The 21,620-nt window shown below is 42.7% G+C and overlaps 1 protein-coding gene across 7 annotated transcripts in view; it reads right to left on the bottom strand.

The window, feature by feature from the left end:
- The window catches only part of ADAM19 (ADAM metallopeptidase domain 19), a 166,327-nt gene that overhangs the window by 120,591 nt on the left and 24,116 nt on the right, over positions 1-21,620 (bottom strand). For 6 of the 7 annotated variants that reach the window (XM_077326405.1, XM_077326402.1, XM_077326403.1 and 3 more), the window contains exon 3: positions 19,307-19,377. The exons of the other annotated variant lie outside the window; for it this stretch is intronic. In XM_077326405.1, the coding sequence (XP_077182520.1) occupies positions 19,307-19,377 (71 nt within the window). The remainder of the gene's footprint in view (positions 1-19,306; positions 19,378-21,620) is intronic. 7 annotated transcript variants of the gene reach the window in all.

Below are 21,620 nucleotides of genomic sequence, written 5' to 3'. Positions count from 1 at the left end.
TGGACTAAAGCATTTAAGATCTTCTTTGAACCTTTTGGTGGAGCTGTGAGAATGCAAAAGATATTAACCTAGCTGTTTATAGGATATTGATCCAATAGAGGCTAAGTACCCCCACTCCCACTTCCTCTCTTTCTCTTTGTTTTGACCTTCCTCTTCCCCCCCTTTTTTTTGTGGTTGTTTCCCTATTCTCTTTACTGCTTTTTGCCCTTTTCCACCTCCCTACAATCTCACCTCTGTCTTTAATGTATTTAATGTATTTAATACTCGGAGGTTAAATAGTAGATAGGTATGTAGCTTAGAAATAAAATTAAGAATTAAGATATTCTTACAATTGGTTAACAGTAGTTGTAAAAAATGGGATTCCGTGCTTTTTTATCTTACTTTTCTTTTCTTTTTTAGGTATTGTTCAAAATTTTATAAGCTGACTTCAATAACTCAAAGCCTTACCCTTTACTGTTGGAACAGGGCAAATTGTGAAGGAATTAATTAAGGAATAATACTGTTTAACTGAGAACTAACCTTGAAGTAACTATATTAACTGTCCTTTACTGCTATCAGCATCAGCATTACTATTTAATTTTGAATCTTGAATTGTTTATGCCAGAAAAAGAAAGGAAAGCTCCCTAAGACAGTCAGATCCCCAATTAAGAAATTTACAGCAGATATAATAACCTTTTGGAAAAGAAAAAAGGAAATGGTGGGAGCTACTATGGTCAAGAGAGTTAAGGGGGAAAAGGATAAAGATATTGAGGTGGAAGTGGAAGACTCAGATGAGGAAAGATCTCTTGATATCGCACAAATAGCTAGATTGTTGGAAAAACAAAGCAGGGACTTAAAAACATATACAGAAGATTTACTAAAGCAGCAGTCAAAAGAAATTTTAAAAGAAATATATGACTGTAAAACCAAGTTGTCAGGCAGGATAGATGGTCTTAAACTGACAGTTGAAGGCAACTCAAAAAAGCTTAAAGAGCAGGAAAAAGAGATTTAAGAACTCCAGGCCTGGAAACAATCTGCGGAGGAAAAATTGGAAGTATTAGAAACAGATAGAAGATCTAAGAATTTCATAGGGGAATTAAAGAATCATTTGGTAAGCAGGATCTCCAGCTTGAGCGTACAAAAGCATTACAACAATACCTCCCTGAAGAAGATATCTCATTGGAGAAGCTATATAGAGTCAGTTCCAGAGCAGCAACACGCAAGGATTAGCCTAGGGATGTTATGGTGACCTTTGAAAGTAAAAGAACTAAGAACGTTTTTCAGACACATTTAAATTTAGATACACTTTGTCATAGATGACTAGTACCATAACCAGCATCCCAAAGTACCACTGGAAAATATTCCAGAATATTCCAAAATGGAAAATATTCAACAATTCAGATTCAGAGTACATTTATTGGCATAAATATTCAACAATTATTTCATAGGTGAATCAAGATGGCAGCCTAAGCTCCAAATAATCACCCCAGTGTTCTGGCATTTCAGAGGATTGTGTTCACTTGGAGTTATTGTCACCATGCATACAAGTATGTTTTACATAGAAAGCGTGGAATACATGTATTCCAAATACTAATACATTATTTTCCAGATAAAATGGTTGTGTAAATGCAAAACAAGATAAAACCGGTGGTAGATCCTAAGGAAAACAAATGTTATAAAGTTGCATAACATAAGTCATATGCTGAGTATAGGGAAATTTGACTCCAACAAACATTTATTCAAGGTATGAGCTTTCGAGTACATACGCTCTTCCTCAGACAATGGAACAAGGATCATAAGTGTGCAGATATAAGGGAAAAGTATATTAGTAGCAAATTAGTCAAGTGTGTCATAATATCCAAATTCTGCTATATGATAATTCTTTGCAAAAAAACTAATCAGTCCTTTGTGTTCAGTTATAGTTCACAAAAACATTAGAGAAATAAAAATGTCAAGGTTAGAATCGTAGAATCATAGAATCATAGAGTTGGAAGGTGCCATACAGGCCATCTAGTCCAACCTCCTGCTCAATGCAGGATCAGCCCAAAGCATCCTAAAGCATCCAAGAAAAGTGTGTATCCAACCTTTGCTTGAACACTGCCATTGAGGGGGAGCTCACCACCTCCTAAGGCAGCCTATTACACGGCTGAACTACTCTCTGACTGTGAAAATTTTATTCCTCATATCTAGCCTATATCGTTGTACTTGTAGTTTAAACCCATTACTGCGTGTCCTTTCCTCTGCAGCCAATGGAAACAGCATCCTGCCCTCCTCCAAGTGACAACCTTTCAAATACTTAAAGAGGGCTATCATGTCCCCTCTCAACCTCCTTTTCTCCAGGCTGAACATTCCCAAGTCCCTCAACCTATCCTCATAGGGCTTGGTCCCTTGGCCTCAGATCATCGTCACCCTCTTCTGTACCATATTAATTTTATCTACATCCTTCTTGAAGTGAGGCCTCCAGAACTGCAAACAGTGCTCCAGGTGTGGTCTGACCAGTGCCGTATACAATGGGACTATAACATCTTGTGATTTTGATGTGATGCCTCTGTTGATACAGCCCAAAATGGCATTTGCCTTTTTTTACCGCTGCATCACACTGCATGCTCATGTTTAGCTTACAATCCACAAGTACCCCAGTAGGCTTGCTTTTCATTTTTCTGACCCAGATGCAGAACTTTACACTTATCTTTATTAAATTGCATCTTGTTCTCATTTGCCCATTTTTTCCATTGTGTTCAGATCTCGTTGAACTCTGTCTCTATGTTCCGGAGTATTTGCCAGTCATCTGCAAACTTGATGAGTAGTCCCTCCACTCCTTCATCTAGATCATTAATAAATATGTTAAAAAGTACCGAACAGAGCACCGAGCCCTGAGGTACCCCGCTACTCACCTCCCTCCAGTCTGATGAAACCCCATTGACAACAACTCTTTGAGTGCGGTTCTCTAACCAATTCCCTATCCACCTAACTATCTGAAAATCCAGATTGAAGTCAGTCAATTTATCCATCAGAACATCATGGGGAACCTTATCAAAATCTTTACTAAAATCCAAGTAAACGACATCAACCGAATTTCCACGATCCAGCAAACCTGTTACTTGGTCAAAAAAGAAAACCGGGTTGGTGTGACAGGACCTGTTGGAGACAAATCCATGCTGACTTCCTTGGATCACCAAATTGTCCTCCAGATGTTTGCAGATCGCTCCCTTTAATATCTGCTCCATTATCTTCCCCACAACAGAGGTCAGACTCACTGGTCTGTAGTTTCCCGGGTCATAAGATATTATAGGGAGCGATCTGCAAACACCTATTTTACATCTGTTTTTTTCCCACAGGTCAAAGGGTTTAGGCACATCTAGAAATGGCAGTAGCCAAGAGATAGTGTCTGGGTGGCAGGGTGACATGGACAGAGAGGTTGTCGACAGGCATTTAGCTGCACTGGATGAGTTCAAATCCCCTGGGCTGGATGAAATGCACCCGAGAGTGCTCAAAGAACTTTCTGGAGAACTTGCACAACCCTTGTCCATCATCTTCGGGACTTCTTTAAGGACTGGAGATATCCCAGAGGACTGGAAGAGAGCAAACGTTATTCCCATCTTCAAAAAGATAGATAGAGACAGAGTTCAATGAGTTCAATCTGAACTCAATGGAAATATGGCCAGATGAGGACAAGATGCAATTTCAGCTTCTCCTGGCATGAATGAATGTTTTCCCTTCAAAGGTCTTAGAGGGAAGATTCTACCATACCATGTGAGACTTTGTCCATGTGGTTCTGGCATCCCTGACTCTGTCTCACACATTTTGTTAGATTGCCCCTTATATGAGCAGTGTCGGGATGACAGCTTTGTTGCTTTGCTGGGAAACAAGCCTTCTGTAAGTAAATCTATGACCTTTCAATTTCTGCTCTCTGACAAAGACCCAGAGGTAACCATTTTAGTTGCCAGAGTTTTAACTAAGATGCTTTTATAATATGCTGCCTACCTTGTATTTTAAGATCTGTTATGTAACCCCATGGTCTATTTTATTATTTTGTTGAAATTTTAAACCCTATTTTTATATGTCTTATACATATTTTATGTCAATAAAAGGTTACTGACTGACTGACTGAAGTGTAAAGTTCAGCATCTGGGTCAGAAAAAAGAAAAGCATACCTAATGAATGGGGGATACGCTTCCAAGTAACACTGTGTGTGAACGAGATTTTGGGGTACTTGTGGATTGTAAACTAAACATGAGCAGGCAGTGTGATGCAGCGGTAAAAAAGGCAAATGCCAATTTGGGCTGAATCAACAGGAACATAGAATCATAGAATCATAGAGCTGGAAGGGGCCATACAGGCCATCTAGTCCAACCCCCTGCTCAAAGCAGGATCAGCCCTAAGCATCCTAAAGCATCCAAGAAAAGTGTGTATCCAGCCTTTGCTTGAAGACTGCAAGTGTCTAAAGCTCACCACCTCCTTAGGGAGCCTATTCCATTGCTGAACTACAAAATCACATCAAAATCACAAGATGTCATAGTCCCATTGTATACAGCACTGGTCAGACCACACCTGGAGTACTGTGTGCAGTTCTGTAGGCCTCACTTCAAGAAGGACATGGATAAAATTAAAAGGGTACAGAGGAGAGCGACGAGGATGATCTGGTGCCAAGGGACCAAGCCCTATGAAGATAGGTTGAGGGACTTGCCAATGTTCAGCCTGGAGAAAAGGAGGTTGAGAGGGGACATGATAACCCTCTTTAAGTATTTGAAAGGAGAAGGGCAGAATGCTGTTCCCATTGGCTGCAGAGGAAAGGACACACAGTAATGGGTTTAAACTGCAAGTACATGCTAGATATCAGGGGGAAAAAACTTTCACAGTCAGAATAGTTCAGCAGTGGAATAGGCTGCCTAAGGAGGTGGTGAGCTCCCCCTCACTGGCAGTCTTCAAGCAAAGGTTGGATACACACTTTTCTTGGATGCTTTAGGATGCTTTGGGCTGAACCTGTGTTGAGCAGGGGGTTGGACTAGATGGCCTGTATGGCCTCTTCCAACTCTATGATTCTATGATTCTTTAGAGCTCTGTCCTCCCCTCCACTTGCTGAACATTTCCTTTTTCTTTCTTAGTTTCTCTTGATGTTCTCTGTTCATCCAAATAGGCTTTATAGAGCTCCGGCAGTGTTTCCGTCTTTCTGGGATAGTTATTGATTGAGCATGCAATAGCTCGTTTGAGTAGCGCCCACCCTTCACATGCTCCCTTCCCTTCCAGCATTCTCGTCCATGGTATGACACTCATCATGTCTCTGAGTTTATTAAAGTTTGCCCTATGAAAATCCAACATCTGCATCTGGCTACAAGCTTCCTTGCCCCCCCCCCCATCTCAATGGCAGATCCTGTTCCAGTCGTGAAAAGAAATGATTAAAAGAGACTAGTTGCTTGCCCCATCTGTCTCCACCCAAGCATGGGAACATCCCCTCAATGACAAGCCCATGCTTAGTGTGCTATTTTCTTTTGAGACCAAGGAAGATAAGGATGTTTTTTTCTTTGAAGGGAACAGTTCATTTTTATGCTCTAAAATCATGCTAATCTTCAACATACATGAGAGTCTGAGCTTACTAAATATATAATCTAAAAGAGAAACACAGTGAGCATAGAAGAAACTCACAACCCAAGAATTGTGAGTAATCATTAAAACAAGAAAGATGGATCACAGACTAGGAAATCTTTTCAGAGAATTTCCTAACATAAGAAGAACATGTTTCCCAATGATAGCTGCACATACCTATTTTAACATCTAAATATATATTCATATATTGTTGTCATTCCTTTTGGCTACTGTACATCCAGTACAAATCAGTATTTGCTGAACTTTGATTGTGGCTATCATATTCCTGCTGAAGTCCCACCCATTCCCAGTCTCTCAAGGCATTATCCCCAAATCTCAATGCAACATCCCCAGCTCTCCAAGAACTTCTGTCATTGAAAGTACTTTTCAGCCCTTCTCTTCTTATTGCTAAGCAGCACGTTTAAAAAGAACATTGGCTTGTGGCAGCTCATTCCTGAAATCAGATGACCATGCAGAAAGGCTGGCCTACAATTACAGTGCAACTTTCCCTGCTTGTGTACCTTTGGCCTAGGTCTATATAACTCTCACAGTTGCTAAGCTATCTAACCCCAAAAAATAAAGAACTAGAGTAGGCTTTTATACCCCACTTTTCTCTACTTTAAGGAGTTTCAAAGTGGCTTACAATCACACTCCCTCTCTCCAGCACTTTGTGAGAGGGACTGAAAGAGTTCTGAGAAAACAGCAACTGCTCCCAAGTTACCCAAGCAGGCTTCATAGGGAGTTCTCCAGAGTCTCCTGCTAGACTCTAAGCAGGCTTAATTACTACAATATGCAAGGTGGTGGCAGAAGTATCACTCTGGAACATCACAGGGTTACTAGAGAATACCAGCTACTTAATGAGTACCCAGCTTGCTGGAGTGTAAACGGTAATGACTGGGGAAGGCACTGGCAAACCACCCCGTATTGAGTCTGCCATGAAAACGCTAGAGGGTGTCACCCCAAGGGTCAGACATGACCCGGTGCCTGCACAGGGAATACCTTTACCTTTACCTTTACCAGCTACTTAATTTAACTAGGTTACAGCAGAAACCTGTATGAATCAAACATGACCTTCCAACTTCGTCTTCAGAGACCAACTACTGGCCAGAGGAGATTGATGATCATATGAGAGTATGGACTGCTAACCAATAATTAAAGACTTGCTGCTGAATTTGTGAACCAACTCCACTGAACGCTACAGCTTTTGAGATGATGTCAAGTGATATGAAAATGTATTCCATGGCATTTGATTAATAATGGTTCTTCCTTTCATGATACTGAAGGGATAAATATTCAAATGTTGAATATAGGCTTGTGTTTCCAGAACAGCTTTCAAAGCTACAACAATATACCATTTGGTGCTTTTTAAATATTTGAACTGAATTGGAACACCTAGTCTCAAAAACTGAACAGAAACATTTTCAGTATTTCAGACCATGCATAATCCTCCCACACACACTGACTTGAGAGACTTGGGCCCATTCCGCACAAGGATCAATGTGGCAAATTGCTTGCAGAAAGAAATAATGGAATTTAAAATAGTGGAATTCGGCATAACGCGTACCTGCCTTTGTAGTGGAACCAGGTAACATTTCAATCGTTTCCCACAGGTTTCCGGTCTCGCCAAAAATCGCTAGAAAGGAAGTGATTTTTTCTGTGATTTGTCCCGCCCCTGGCCGTCAATCAAATGAACAGCCAATGGGCAGGTGTTATCATGCTCCGGAGAAGCCCCTTTCCCTTTAAGAACAGTTAAAAAAAAAGAAAAACACACGTTGCAACGAATATGCCTTGATTCCTTGATTCCTTGCTTCCTCCTAACGTAGAGACCCATCTAGCTGGCAGCTGGCGTGTGAGCTGCTGATTCATCGTTGCCACGCTCCAGCGAGTGAAAAAAAATCCTCCCCCCCCCCCGTGCACGGGCGCGATTTTTGGCCGAAAATAAAGGGAACTTGCAAACGGGGCTGTGTTGTGCTTGGTGACTTAGGGGAGCTTTAAAGCAGCTCTGTGGAGGGCCTGCAGCTGGAGAAGCCTTGCTGGGTAAATGAAGGCTCGCCGGCTCATTGCTCTCCGCTCGCTCCAAGAAAAAAAAATGGCGATCGCTTCGCCGGAAGTTCAGAGGAGAGAGTCAGCGGGAGGGACTTTGCTGAAACCGCAACAATGTTAACACACAAGTCTTTTTCGCTAGTGTTGCAGATTGCTTGCAAGAGTGTAGCGCTTTTCGGAGGGTGAATCCACTTTTCTGGATTCCCCTTTAAGCGCTACAACAAATCGCTTTTTGCGGATCGGTTTCAGAAGTGTGGCAGATTGTGTGTGACGTCGGCATAACTGCAAATTAGTAGCATTTACAATTTGCCACGCTCCTGCTACATTTAACTTGTGTGGAATGGGCCTTGTTTCCTCAGCCGCTGACCCTGCAACCATACATAGAGAAAACTGATCTTCTCATAAAAGGCTTTCTGTCAGGAGCAGAAAGCCTTCATGCAGATTGGAGTAGGTCCCCTTATGTCCCCAAAGATCAAAAACCTCCATTATAAAACTGCAGAACAAAACCAACAGCACATCCTTCTATGAGATAAACAAAAAGAGGGACAGGAAAGGAAGGAATTGTTGCTTCAGCATGAGAAACTGCTACATTTCAAATCAAGGAAGAGATAACTTTGAGGGAAAGACAGTGGCCTTTTCTAACCTGCTTATAACAAAAGCAGTATTCCAGAACAAAAAAAGATGAGCTAAAATTCCCAGGTGCTAGATGTGTTTTTCTGATCATTCAGCTGCTTATTGAGAAAATGAAAAAACAGTCAAACACTTCCTGTCATTTGTCTCCCTGTACAAAAGACATTAGAGGTGAATAATGGGCGATCACAATACAGAAAATCTTAGCTGTCTTTCCTGCTGAGAGAGCAAAACTGGATAACAACCTCCTCTCTTCTCCAGTGCTTTAAACAAGTAATGGAAAGGAAACCAGATAAGACGGGAAATTATAGACAGGAAGTGACCCTTTATAGGTAAAGGTAAAGGTAAAGGTAAAGGTAAAGGTATTCCCTGTGCAAGCACCGAGTCATGTCTGACCCTTGGGGTGACGCCCTCTAGCGTTTTCATGGCAGACTCAATACGGGGTGGTTTGCCAGTGCCTTCCCCAGTCATGACCGTTTACCCCCCAGCAAGCTGGGTACTCATTTTACCGACCTTGGAAGGATGGAAGGCTGAGTCAACCTTGAGCCGGCTGCTGGGATTGAACTCCCAGCCTTATGGGCAAAGCTTTCAGACGGCTGCCTTACCACTCTGCGCCACAAGAGGCTCAAAGACCCTTTATACCACAGCTCAAAATCTTGGGGAAATGAGCTCTCTTGTTAGGTCTGACAGAAGGAAACAGAAGGAAACAGTACTGTATGTCTGGCAGTTTAAGGGCTTTGGTTTCCAACATATAGTAATCTAGAATTAGGTCTCTGAATCACGTTGGGAGCCAGGCCATTTTCCATGTCAAGTGCTTATATTACCTAGGCAATTACTGCTTGATTTGGCTACCTTTCAAGGAATTCCTACCTGGATATTGTAGGAGAAGCCTTAGGCTACTCTATAGAGGCACTGCTTTCAGGATGAATCATGTCAATGAAAGAAGGTCAGCAAAACATTTGCTAGATTTAGCTGCAGGTACAAAAAAAACTTTAGCAGGTGGGAGGCAGGTTGTACATGGAACAGACCATTTTGAGGAAGAAGTTTTGAGAGACAGTATGGCACACATGATTTTGCACTGGACTTGGATCTGCAAAAAATGTGGACTCAAATAACTTCCGGTCCTTTATCACCTACAAGACCACATCAATTGCCTCAAGTAAAGACAAGGAAATGAAGAGTGGAAAGTGGCTAATTTTTTTTAAAGGCCAACAGTAACATCCATTTAAAAAATTATCTCCAGCTGTAGGACAACATTGAAGAACCTTTTTTTTAAACTACATTTTCCAGTGTTTGGGAAGAAAAGGAACTTTGTTGCCAACTATACTGTTCTCAGATCAGCTGTTCATTCAAAGGGATAATTTCCTAGATGAAACCCTCTCACACAATGATAATTGCATTCACGAACTCTGCAGCAGTAGACCCCAACCTTTCTGAGGCTGGGGACTGGCAGGCTAACTGCCCCGCCCGTGCATCGCGCATGTGTGGGCTGCACCTGCGCATCGCGCTTGCTTGGCCTCGCCCGCGCATCGCACATGCGTGGCCGAAACCGTGCATGCGCGGCACTTTCGCGCATGCGTACAAGTGCTGCGCATGCACGAGTTCGGCCATGCATGCACAGTGCACGGCGCGGCCCTGATTCCCTCTCCCCACCCTCCCGCAGTAAGAAGCTTCCCAGGCCGCAAGCTTGGTACTGCGGCACCATGGCCCAGCGCCATGGCCTTCACGGCCCAGCACCGGGCCACGGCCCACAGGTTGGGGACCACTGCTCTGCAGGACATGACTATTCTCAGCCATAAGTGCCCACTTTCCACTTCCCTTTTTACTCCTCTTAAACATTTGGGACTCTTCCACCCCTAAGCATTGGCAACAGCTACACAGATTTTGCTGTCCATTTTCTCTGAATACTCCTCCCCTGGGAACATTCAAGTTTTGGACGGGAGAATTGTATTGATAAACGCTTGCAGTTCTGTAGTTTGGCACATTTGACTTCTCGAGTTATAGTGACTAGAGTTAACTTCCATTAAAGTTTTGTTGTGAGTTCTTTTAGCACTTGACAGTACCAGTGTCTGATACATCAGTGTCTTTTCACAAGACTGGACTTTTCACTTGATGTACCAAACCTGTGGCAAAATGATGCGTCAGAGAGAAAACCAATAAAAGTCTAAGCCACGGGGCCATTCCTCACCCTGAAAATAAAATGTGACATTTACCCCCTGCTGATGTTATATTTTTGCCGTTTCAAACGACATTGGCTGCATCCAGTGTCCCAGCAGCAATCTGGGACATATCCTCCATTTTAACTCATTATTTGAGGAATCCACAAAACTGGATTCCACCAGTTTTATTGCATGTGCAGCAAGAGAACAACCAGCAACCACCAGCAAGATAGCAGTGCATAACAACGTGGCCAGAAGTAGCGTTATCCAGCACCCACCCTCTTGCCTGCTTCCCTTTCCTTCTCCCTGGAACGGGGCTTTTTTTTCTTTTTCTTTTTTGGAGCAAGCTGCCTAGAGCAATGAATATGCACTGATCCATAGAGGCAGAAGAAAAAGAATTCCCACCCACCAGTCGGCACACAAAGTATGCCTCTCAACCCCCCCCCATCCCCCAAAAAATCTGGAAAAAAATTACTTTTGTTCATCTTCAACTGACACATTTCAAAATGGGCTGGCTAAACTATGCACTATGCATCTATAATTATATACATAGGCATATCAATGGAGAAGCTTGACAAAAAAAGACTGCTTTCCCTTTAAAGCTGGGAGAAAGCTGATTGGCTGGCTGCCATGATGGAGAGACTTGCTGGTATTGTGAGTCCCTTCTCAGCAGTCATTTTAATCAGCTCTGCAGAGTCCCTGGAAGTGTCAGAAAGCAGGAGAAGAATGTGAGAAAGCGAGGAGGTGAGAAATGGCAGGGGGCATGATTTTTAATAGTGTTAAGCAATTGTGATTGCTTAATGCTAAATTTTTAGAAGATCAGAATGGCCCACGGTCTTGCAAGCACTGGAAGGGGAAATTACATGCGATCTTTAAAATAACAAAAAATTATGAAAGAGTATCTGGACTTTCTTTTATTTATGTATTATTTGAATTTCTAACCCATCTCTGTAGACTTATGGCAGGTTACATTAAAAAAAACAGATAAAACGCCCAATAAAACTGATCAACACTCCCCTTAAAAACAGAACCAAGAAGGCAGTATAATCCCTCCCCTATCATCCTTAGCCAGCACTGCAGAGTGGGTTTGCATTATGTTAAGCATTGCCTAGAGTAGCGATCCCCAACCTGTGGGCTGCGGACCACATGTGGTCCTTCGAATAATTGGAGGTGGGCCCCGAAGGATGCCTTCCCCCCCCCCCGGCCCTTTACTTCATCCCCCCCCAGCCCTTTACAACACACTTCATTGTTGTGGCGTATCTGTATCTTATTTTGAAGGGATGTTTAAACATTACCATAGCGATCAGAGAGTGTTAGGGCAGTGGTTGAGAGTAGAAGAGTAAACTACCCCCCCCCCCCCGGGCCTCAGTAAAAGGCGTTGAGTGGTCCCCGGTAAGTGGTCCCCGGCGTTGAGTGGTCCCCGGTGATAAAAAGGTTGGGGACCACTGGCCTAGAGGAAGGGCTTCCTGACCCTGGTTTCAACCAAAAACCTGATGGAAGAGCTCGGTTTTACAGACCCTGCAGAACTTAGACAGCTCTATCAGGGCTCTCAGCTCTTTTGGGACCTCATTCCACCAGGTTGGGGCCAGAACTAAGAAAGCCCTGGTCCAGGACAAGGCCAGGCATGATTCCTTAGGACAAGGGACCATGATCTATAGAGAACTTCAAGAGGAACTAAGAAAGAAAAGGAAAATGTTCAGGAAATGGAGGGAAGGACAGAGATCTAAAGAAGAGTACCTGCAGGTTACTAGGCACTGTAAGATTGGCCAGGGAAGCCCATTGTAACAAGAAAAGATTTTTCAGTTATGTGAGGAGCAAACGTAAAGTAAAGGAGGCAATAGGCCCACTGTTGGGTGAGAATGGACAAACTCTAACGGAAAGCAGAAAGCAGAAAGAAAGCAGAAAGGCTTAGTGCCTATTTTACATCTGTTTTTTCCCCACAGGTCAAAGTGTTTAGGCACATCTAGAGATGGCAGTAGCCAAAGGATAGTGTCTGGATGGCAGGTTAACATGGATAGAGAGGTTGTTGAGAGGCATTTAGCTTTACTGGATGAGTTCAAATCTCCTGGGCTGGATGAAATGCACCCGAGAGTGCTCAAAGAACTTTCCAGAGAACTTGCACAGCCCTTGTCCATCATCTTCGGGACCTCTTTAAGGACTGGAGATGTCCCGGAGGACTGGAAGAGAGCAAACGTTATTCCGATTTTCAAAAAAGGGAGGAAGGATGACCCGGGAAACTACAGACCAGTGAGTCTGACCTCTGTTGTGGGGAAGATAATGGAGCAGATATTAAAGGGAGCGATCTGCAAACATCTGGAGGACAATTTGGTGATCCAAGGAAGTCAGCATGGATTTGTCTCCAACAGGTCCTGCCAGACCAACCTGGTTTCCTTTTTTGACCAAGTAACAGGTTTGCTGGATCGGGGACATTCGGTTGATGTCATTTACTTGGATTTTAGTAAAGCTTTTGACAAGGTTCCCCATGATGTTCTGATGGATAAGTTGAAGGACTGCAATCTGGATTTTCAGATAGTTAAGTGGATAGGGAATTGGTTAGAGAACCGCACTCCTCTTTGTTGTCAATGGTGTTTCATCAGACTGGAGAGAGGTGAGTAGCAGGGTACCTCAGGGTGATCTAGATTAGCGGGTGGAGGGACTACTCATCAAGTTTGCAGGTGACACCAAATTGGGAGGACTGGCAAATACTCCGGAAGATAGAGACAGAGTTCAACGAGATCTGAACACAACGGAAAAATGGGCAAATGAGAACAAGATGCAATTTAATAAAGATAAGTGTAAAGTTCTGCATCTGGGTCAGAAAAATGAAAAGCATGCGTACTGGATGGGGGATATGGTTCTAGGTAGCACTGTGTGTGAACGAGACCTTGGGGTACTTGTGGATGTTATAGTCTCATTGTATACAGCACTGGTCAGACCACACCTGGAATACTGTGTGCAGTTCTGGAGGCCTCACTTCAAGAAGGATGTAGATAAAATTGAAAGGGTACAGAGGAGAGCGATGAGGATGATCTGGTGCCATCTGGTCCCTATGAAGATAGGTTGAGGGACTTGCGAATGTTCAGCCTGGAGAAAAGGAGGTTGAGAGGGGCCCTCTTTAAGTATTTGAAAGGTTGTCACTTGGAGGAGGGCAGGATGCTGTTTCTGTTGCCTGCAGAGGAGAGGACACGCAGTAATGGGTTTAAACTTCAAGTACAACGATATAGGCTAGATATCAGGAAAAAAATGTTCACAGTCATAGTTCAGCAGTGGAATAGGCTGCCTAAGGAGGTGGTGAACTCCCCCTCACTGGCAGTCTTCAAGCAAAGGTTGGATACACACTTTTCTTGGATGCTTTAGGATGCTTTGGGCTGATCCTGTGTTGAGCAGGGGGTTGGACTAGATGGCCTGTATGGCCCCTTCCAACTCTATGATTCTATGATTGTAACTCAGGGAAAGGAGCCCCTGGCAGGTAGAGTCAGCTTGAGTCAGTGGGTCAAAGTCTCTATTAGGACCTCTAAGACTACACCCGGTATGATGGAATATCTCTCTCCCAGCATCTCCTCCCCATCTCTCCCCCAACAGATCTTCACCCAGCTATCCTTTGGAGGCAAAGGCATTGGTTCCTGTCAGCCTCCCCAGCTTTGTCCTTGTTCTTTTCACTCCTCCTGTTCATTGGCACTCATTCAAAAAAAAAAAAACACGGCTAGCTGGAGCTGTCCCATCCTTCCTACACACTTCCCAGTACATCCCTACCAGAGCAGTCCTTAAATCTGGGCATTAAGATATAGCTTCAATTTCTCATGATGGAGCCCTCCTATGCTGCTACTGCTGCCATCATCTTAACTTAAATGACTTGTTTTTGGCAATCTCGCAGCTCAGTCCTAATCATGTAAACCTTACCCAGTTGATTCCACTGGAAGCAACTCATTGATTTCACTTTAGAAATATGGCCTTGGGTTTATTCCTACCTTGCAAGCAGTCTGCAGCTGCATCCATAAATTGCTAGATCTGGCACTATTGTCTTGCTGTAGCAAATATTCACAATGGGATTTTTCTGTTTGGACAAGTCAGACAAATTGTAAATGATTGGTATACTGCAACATTCATAATGAAACCACCTATGGTACCTGTTTACATATGTGGCCAAGAAGCAGCACAAAGGAATTTAATCTGTAACCTTGCAGATTAATTTAAGCTGTAATCCATGGTGTAACTTTCAAGGAAAATTTTTAATATAGCAAATAATTAGACACAGAAATATATCACATTTTATTCTTTTTTTATTTTGTATGCATAATGCATGTAATACATACATATACACACATATATACATACATACAGATATGTATAAGTTCTGCATTTAGGTAGGAAAAACCAAATACACCAACGTAAAATGGGGGAGACTTGTCCTGACAAGTAGCATGTGCGAAAAGGATCTAGGAGTCTTAGAAGAACATACAGAACATGAGTCAGCAGTGTGACTCAGTGGCTAATAAGGCAAATGGGATTTTGGGCTGTATCAAATGGACTATCTTGTCCAGATCACAAGAGATTACAGTTCCACTTTACTCTGCCCTGGTTCAGCCTCACTTGGAGTACTGTGTTCAGTTTTGGGCACCCCAGATAAAGAGGGATGTAGAGAAACTTCCTACTCTGGTATTCTATGATTCTTAATGAGGTTCACACATTTCATAAGGGACGGCTTCTAGTATTCAAGGAAGAGTTCAAGTAGTTTATGCACCTTTCCTCAGTCAGCAGTCAATTGTCATAATGACCCTCTTAATTTCCTACTACAATTTTTTGGGGGTGAAGTTTGGGAAAGTTTTACTGCCATGTTGTTCTGTTTTAATTGTAATTTTTGCTGTCCATTTTAATGGAGTTTTATTGGGGTTTCACTGAACATTTGTAACCCACCACAAGCTGGTTCCGGGAGTGTCAGCTACTAGAAACAACACAACACAGTATGCCTTTTTGTTTAAGTTGTATTTTTGAATTTATTTCTGTAAACAGTTTTGAGTCCCCAGATGTGAGAGAAAAGCAAAACATAAATATTTCCACTCATGGTTCAGTAGGGAAAAAAGATGGAATTCTTTGTGATATCCTTATCCATGGTTCCTCTATATATTTGAGAAACAGGCTGGAGCATGGAATGTGTCCAGCTATCCGCGTTGGAATAGGACCTGATTTGCCCTGCCCCTACAGGTCCCGGCCTCCCTCCCTGGATGCTAGCCACATTCCTCTCAGCCATGCCAGAGACAGAGAGAGACACACAGAGCCCTGCCAGATTTAACACGAGCCCTCATTCCCTCCTATTGCTCCTGCTGTGAGGGAGGCAGAGAGAGAGACAGAGAGAGCTGCCCCAAGCTGCTGACCAGCCCTGCTTCCCTCCTAAGAATTAGCCCTCATTATCTGCTCTGGCTCCTGCTGGCATGGAGACAGAGACACACAGAGAGAGGCACCCCTGCTGCGATGGAGGGAGAGAGAGACAGAGAGCTGCCCCAAACTGCACACCAGCCCTGCTTTCCTTCTACAAACCAGTTCTAATTACCTGCTATGCTTCCTGCTGCGAGGCACACCAAGAGGCACGCAGTGAGAGAGAGAGATATACAGAGAGAGATCTGCACCGCCCGGTGTCCCCTGGGTCCTAGCACCCATTGTATTCCTGATTGCAATGGGCTTTCTTGCTAGTATGCTGTAATGGACTGGATTAGAGTACAGACCACAGATTACCTTTATTTGCTAAAAAAAATCTAAGCAAATACATACAAATAAAAACAACACATAGAATCATAGAATCATAGAGTTGGAAGAGGCCATACAGGCCATCTAGTCCAACCCCCTGCTCAACGCAGGATTAGCATCCTAAAGCATCCAAGAAAAGTGTGTATCCAACCTTTGCTTGAAGACTGCCAGTGAGGGGGAGCACACCACCTCCTTAGGCAGCCTATTCCACTGCTGAACTACTCTGACTATGAAATTTTTTTCCTAATATCTAGCCTATATCGTTGTATTTGAAGTTTAAACCCATTACTGCGTGTCCTCTCCTCTGCAGCCAACGGAAACAACATCCTGCCCTCCTCCAAGTGACAACCTTTCAAATACTTAAAGAAGGCTATCATGTCCCCTCTCAACCTCCTTTTCCCCAGGCTGAACATTCTCAAGTCCCTCAACCTATCTTCATAGGGCTTGGTCCCTTGGCCCCAGATCATCTTCGTCGCTCTCCTCTGTACCCTTTCAATTTTATCTACGTCCTTCTTGAAGTGGGGCCTCCAGAACTGCACACAGTACTCTAGGTGTGGTCTGACCAGTGCCGTATACAATGGGACTATGACATCTTGTGATTTTGATGTGATGCCTCTGTTGATACAGGCCAAAATGGCATTTGCCTTTTTTACCGCTGCATCACACTGCCTGCTCATGTTTAGTTTACAATCCACAAGTACCCCAAGGTCTCGTTCACACACAGTGTTACCTAGAACCGTATCCCCCATCCAGTAGGCATGCTTTTCATTTTTCTGACCCAGATGCAGAACTTTACACTTATCTTTATTAAATTGCATCTTGTTCTCATTTGCCCATTTTTCCATTGTGTTCAGATCTCGTTGAACTCTGTCTCTATCTTCCGGAGTATTTGCCGGAGTATTTGCCAGTCCTCCCAATTTGGTGTCATCTGCAAATTTGATGAGTAGTCCCTCCACCTCCTCATCTAGATCATTAAAAAATACGTTAAAAAGTACCGGGCCGAGCAGGTAAGCCCTTTCCTCACATACAGTGCCACTCCTCCACCTCTTCGATCTATTCTGTTTTTTCTGAACAGTTCATATCCATTCACCATTACATTCCAGTCATGAGAATCAGTCCACCAAGTTTCTGTGATGCCTACTAGATCATACCTTTCCATCAGCATGAGAAGTTCCAGCTCTTCCATCCTTCGGGCTTTAGTATAAAGACATCTGAATCCTTTTACTTTTGGTTCCCTATGAGCTGGCCTTGCCGGTTGGGCTGCCTCCGATCGTTTTCCTTCCATACACTCCCTATGTTGATCGTCTCCTTCCCCTAGTGGCTTTAGTTTAAAGCTCTCCTGATGAATCTCCCCAGGTTCCTGCCAAACACATTCTTCCCCAGTTTCGATAAGTGCAGTCCATCAGGTGCTAGTAGACCTTCCTCAAGAAAGCATATCCCATGGTCCCAGAAACCAAATCTCTCCTGCCGGCACGAACTATGCAGCCAGTGATTCACCTCCATTATCTTCCTCTCCCGATGCATTCCTCTTCCCTTGACAGGCAAGATTGAAGAGAATACCACTTGTGCCCCCATTTGCTTGAGCTTCCTCCCCAGATCTTGATAGTCTTTTAAAAAATTTTAAAACTCAAATATATACTCAAAGAATATGTACACAATAACACCAATACATAATTCATAATTTTAGCAATAAGAGAGTATTAAGAGAGTAGTGCTTTGGCAACTAGTAGAACATGATCCTTCTCACTACACATGGCTTTGATAATTTGTACTTGATTCCTGCAATTCAAATTTATCTATATAATCTTGAATTAAGCTACACTGACCAGAGAAGACAGGACAAACCAGATTAATGTGATTAGAGAATAGCTTTACATGGCTGGATAGAAGTTTCTAGGCCTTATCTACTTGCATGGCTTTGGTGCAACAGCTTAAGTGAACCTATTTTTAATATTTTGGTACAGGACTACACCAGAGTTCTGCAATAGATATCATATAATGACCTTAATGGAATGGAGCTTTCAGCAGGATAGCAGAAGTTGCACTTGCTGCATATTTCCCTGCTAGAACAACTATTCATGTGTGGACTTTGGCTTTGTTGGTAGCAGGCTACTGGGGGGTGGGGCAAACAGGGGGACAAAATTACTGGACCTCACCTGTGGGCCCATAGAGCTGACTAAATAATGATTTGTTTTCATATCATTTTAGGACAATATCTAGATACTATAAAGAAATCCAGAGGAAACCAGGAAACTAGAATCTTAATTTATTTTATTTACTAGAAGTAAAGCCTGGTGCAGTCAGGAATGCAGCAAGCACTTGGCAGGGACTTTGAGTGTCTCAATGTGCCCCTGTGGGGAAGGCGTGCCTTGGTGCTGGGCTTTATAAAGTTACTATTCTGTTTTCTGGGCTGGTAGGCCACTCGCTGGTCTGGAAGTCAACGGGCCTGCGCAGAGTCGTATCCTGCGTACAATGAGCCGGCAATAGTGGATGCCATTAAAGCTTTTTGTATTGTATTGATTGAGCTGGCAATAGTTGAATTTGGCCTGTAGTCATAGATAAAAACTGACATAGCAGTGACAGAGGTTGGAGTGATGCTCCTTTCCACTATGGGTTGGCCTCATGGCCCAGTCTGGCTACTCTTGCTGCAAATGTTCTCTTCTAGGGCTCTGTGAATCCTTAAACTAATTCTGATGCTATGGGCCCCATGAACCCTTAAACCACTTCTAATCTACTATCTGAAGTTAGTATTTCATAGAAACATAGAATCATAGAGTTGGAAGGGGCCATGCAGGCCATCTAGTCCAACCCCCTGCTCAACACAGGATCAGCCCAAAGCATCCTAAAGCATCCAAGAAAAGTGTGTATCCAACCTTTGCTTGAAGACTGCCAGTGAGGGGGAGCTCACCACCTCCTTAGCCAGCTTATTCTACTGCTGAACTGGGGGGGAAAGTAGCTTATGGAAGAAATCACAGTCAGAGTAGTTCAGCAGTGGAATTTCACAGTGAAATTCCACTGCTGAACTACTCTGACTGTGATTTCTTCCATAAGCTACTTTTTCCCCCAGGGAGACTTATTTGTGTAACCTGAAGATCAGGTATAATTATGGGAGCACTCTAGCTCTCCATTTTGAGATTAATAACTATATGGAATAAGACTAACAAACTTACTCATTCTTCTCAATATCCAAGATGAGATTTCTTCCTTCAGCTGTTATACTGACTTCTGCTCTGGGTGGATGCTGCATGTAACAGAAATTTCTATTACTTGTAATTCACACAGAGGTCTTATTAAAATCAAGATAATAAATAAGGGTTCACAAAATAAAAATTGGTTTATTTCTGTGAATCTTAAAAGTGCAGTTTGCAAACCATTTCAACCTTTAGCCCAAGTTTGTTTACTGCAAAGCAAGTCCATAGAGGTAGTATGCAAATACTGCAAATGTCAGATGATCCCGGAAGATTGTTTCTGGAGCTAACAAGGATGAATGCTGGATTAACTATATTGTGGCAGTTCTGAAGGCATTATTTGAAGGTAAAGATGAAATATAACTGGGCAGATCTGTATATTAACCATAGAAGATATTTTGAACCTAGAAGAAATTTTGAACCAAATAGCAAGCAAGACAAAGAAGTAGTTTGCAACCAACAAATTTTAAGAGTTCATTGGGAAAGGGACAATCCTAATGCAAGAAATCTAACTTTTATCAAAGCAAACGGCTGACATTTCCTGATATACTTTCATATTTGCAGTGATATTGTTTCATCTAAACCAGGGTTCCCCAAACTTTTTGATGCTTCAGACATCTTTGGAATTTTGACGCAACATGGTAAGTGGAACTACACAATGATGGTCACAAGGGGCAGAGTTTGCCTTAAAATGGCTGCCAAGGCAACCATAAAATGTCAGGGGGTGAGATCATTCATAAATTTAATAGTTACACTTTAGCACTTTGAGCAGCTCTGTTCAACAAGATCCCTTTAAAATGAACATACAGTTTAAAATATTTGCATGCATGCATACACCTTCAGCCATGCCATGACGATCTTTGTGCTGTGGTGACAGCTGCTGCAACTTTTTAATAAATCTCTCCAGACAATCAGATTGCCAACAACCAAGCAAAATTCCTGCTGAGCCAAAAACCTCACCCACCTTCTAAAAGCATTAGTGGGCACCATGGCATGCCCATAGGCACCCCATTGGAGACCCCCTAATTTGCTCTTAATTCATAATTACAAGGGAGTACTGGAAATTTCTCAGTACCAGCTCTTACATTTGTTAAGGAATCTTTTTTCTCCATACTCCTGTTACTTACTCAAGTCTTTTTAGTAAATATTTTTCCAAAGGTTAAAATTCTCAATAATGAAAAATCTAAACACGGGTATTTTTAGACTCATTATTACCTGTTCTTATAACAAAAATTAAAGAAGGCAATATAATATCTTCTGTGAATCCAAGGAAAGTATCAGTATAGATAGCAGTCAACATGGCCTATATTCAGATCCACGGAGCAATGTAGACATAAACGGGGGAGGGGGTATGATATGGATTATATAGATTTGTGGAACACAATTGAGTCATACACACACTTTTATTATTATTATCATTTATTTATTTATTTATTTATTTATTTATTTATTTATTTATTTATTTATTTATTGCGGTCATTGACCAGCATCAAAGTATCTACAGACATACATTATTACAGCGTTTTAACAGGACATTCGGCATCAGGGAGTTGACAAAGGCACAAAACATGAATACAGCATTTTGACAGTCAGGTCATTCAGCATCAACAATAGCCAAAGATTTCCGCACTCTGCTGGCAGTATAGCAAAACTTTGCCACCATGTAAGAAACAGAATTATCTTTATCTGCAAGCAAGATATTAATTAGATGATCATCTGTAAGTCCAGGAAACCTTGATAACAAGGGCAAGATTAAACGGCTTCTGGCAACCTTATAAAAGTCACAGTATAATATAATGTGGGCAATTGATTCAATTACACCTGAATTGCAAGGGCATAATCGGTCCTCTATGGGCACACGCTGCAGTCTTCCACTTAGCAGTGCTGATGGAAATGCATTGAACCGGGCCCTCGAAAAAGCCCATCGAAATTTAGTAAAGGTGATATATGTTAGACTCGAAGAGGGAGGCGTCGGAGGCGAGGTGGTGCGAACGACAGCTGCTACTCCGCTCCTGATTCATGACTGACATTATCTTCCCCTGGGACTAATTTTTCTGTCAATATGACCTCAAGAGGCAAGAAAAGGTCTAGGACAAGCCCCAGCAATGATAGTGGGGGACATAAATCCGACAAGGCAGAGATGCAGATGAGAATAGGCACCTATCTTGCCGCTGCAAACCCCCTGCAAGATGTGAGTAGCAAAACTATTGACCTAGAACTCCCTTCTTCCTCCCCCTTGAAGAACAAGGAAATACAGAAGTCAGATATACAGCAGACTTCTCCTTCAGCCCACCAA

Source organism: Paroedura picta, chromosome 3 (genome assembly GCF_049243985.1).
Source record: "Paroedura picta isolate Pp20150507F chromosome 3, Ppicta_v3.0, whole genome shotgun sequence".
In the NCBI taxonomy this organism is placed as follows: domain Eukaryota; kingdom Metazoa; phylum Chordata; class Lepidosauria; order Squamata; family Gekkonidae; genus Paroedura; species Paroedura picta.
The sequence above is the reverse complement of the archived record's forward strand: the minus strand, read 5'-3'. Positions and strand labels throughout refer to the sequence as shown.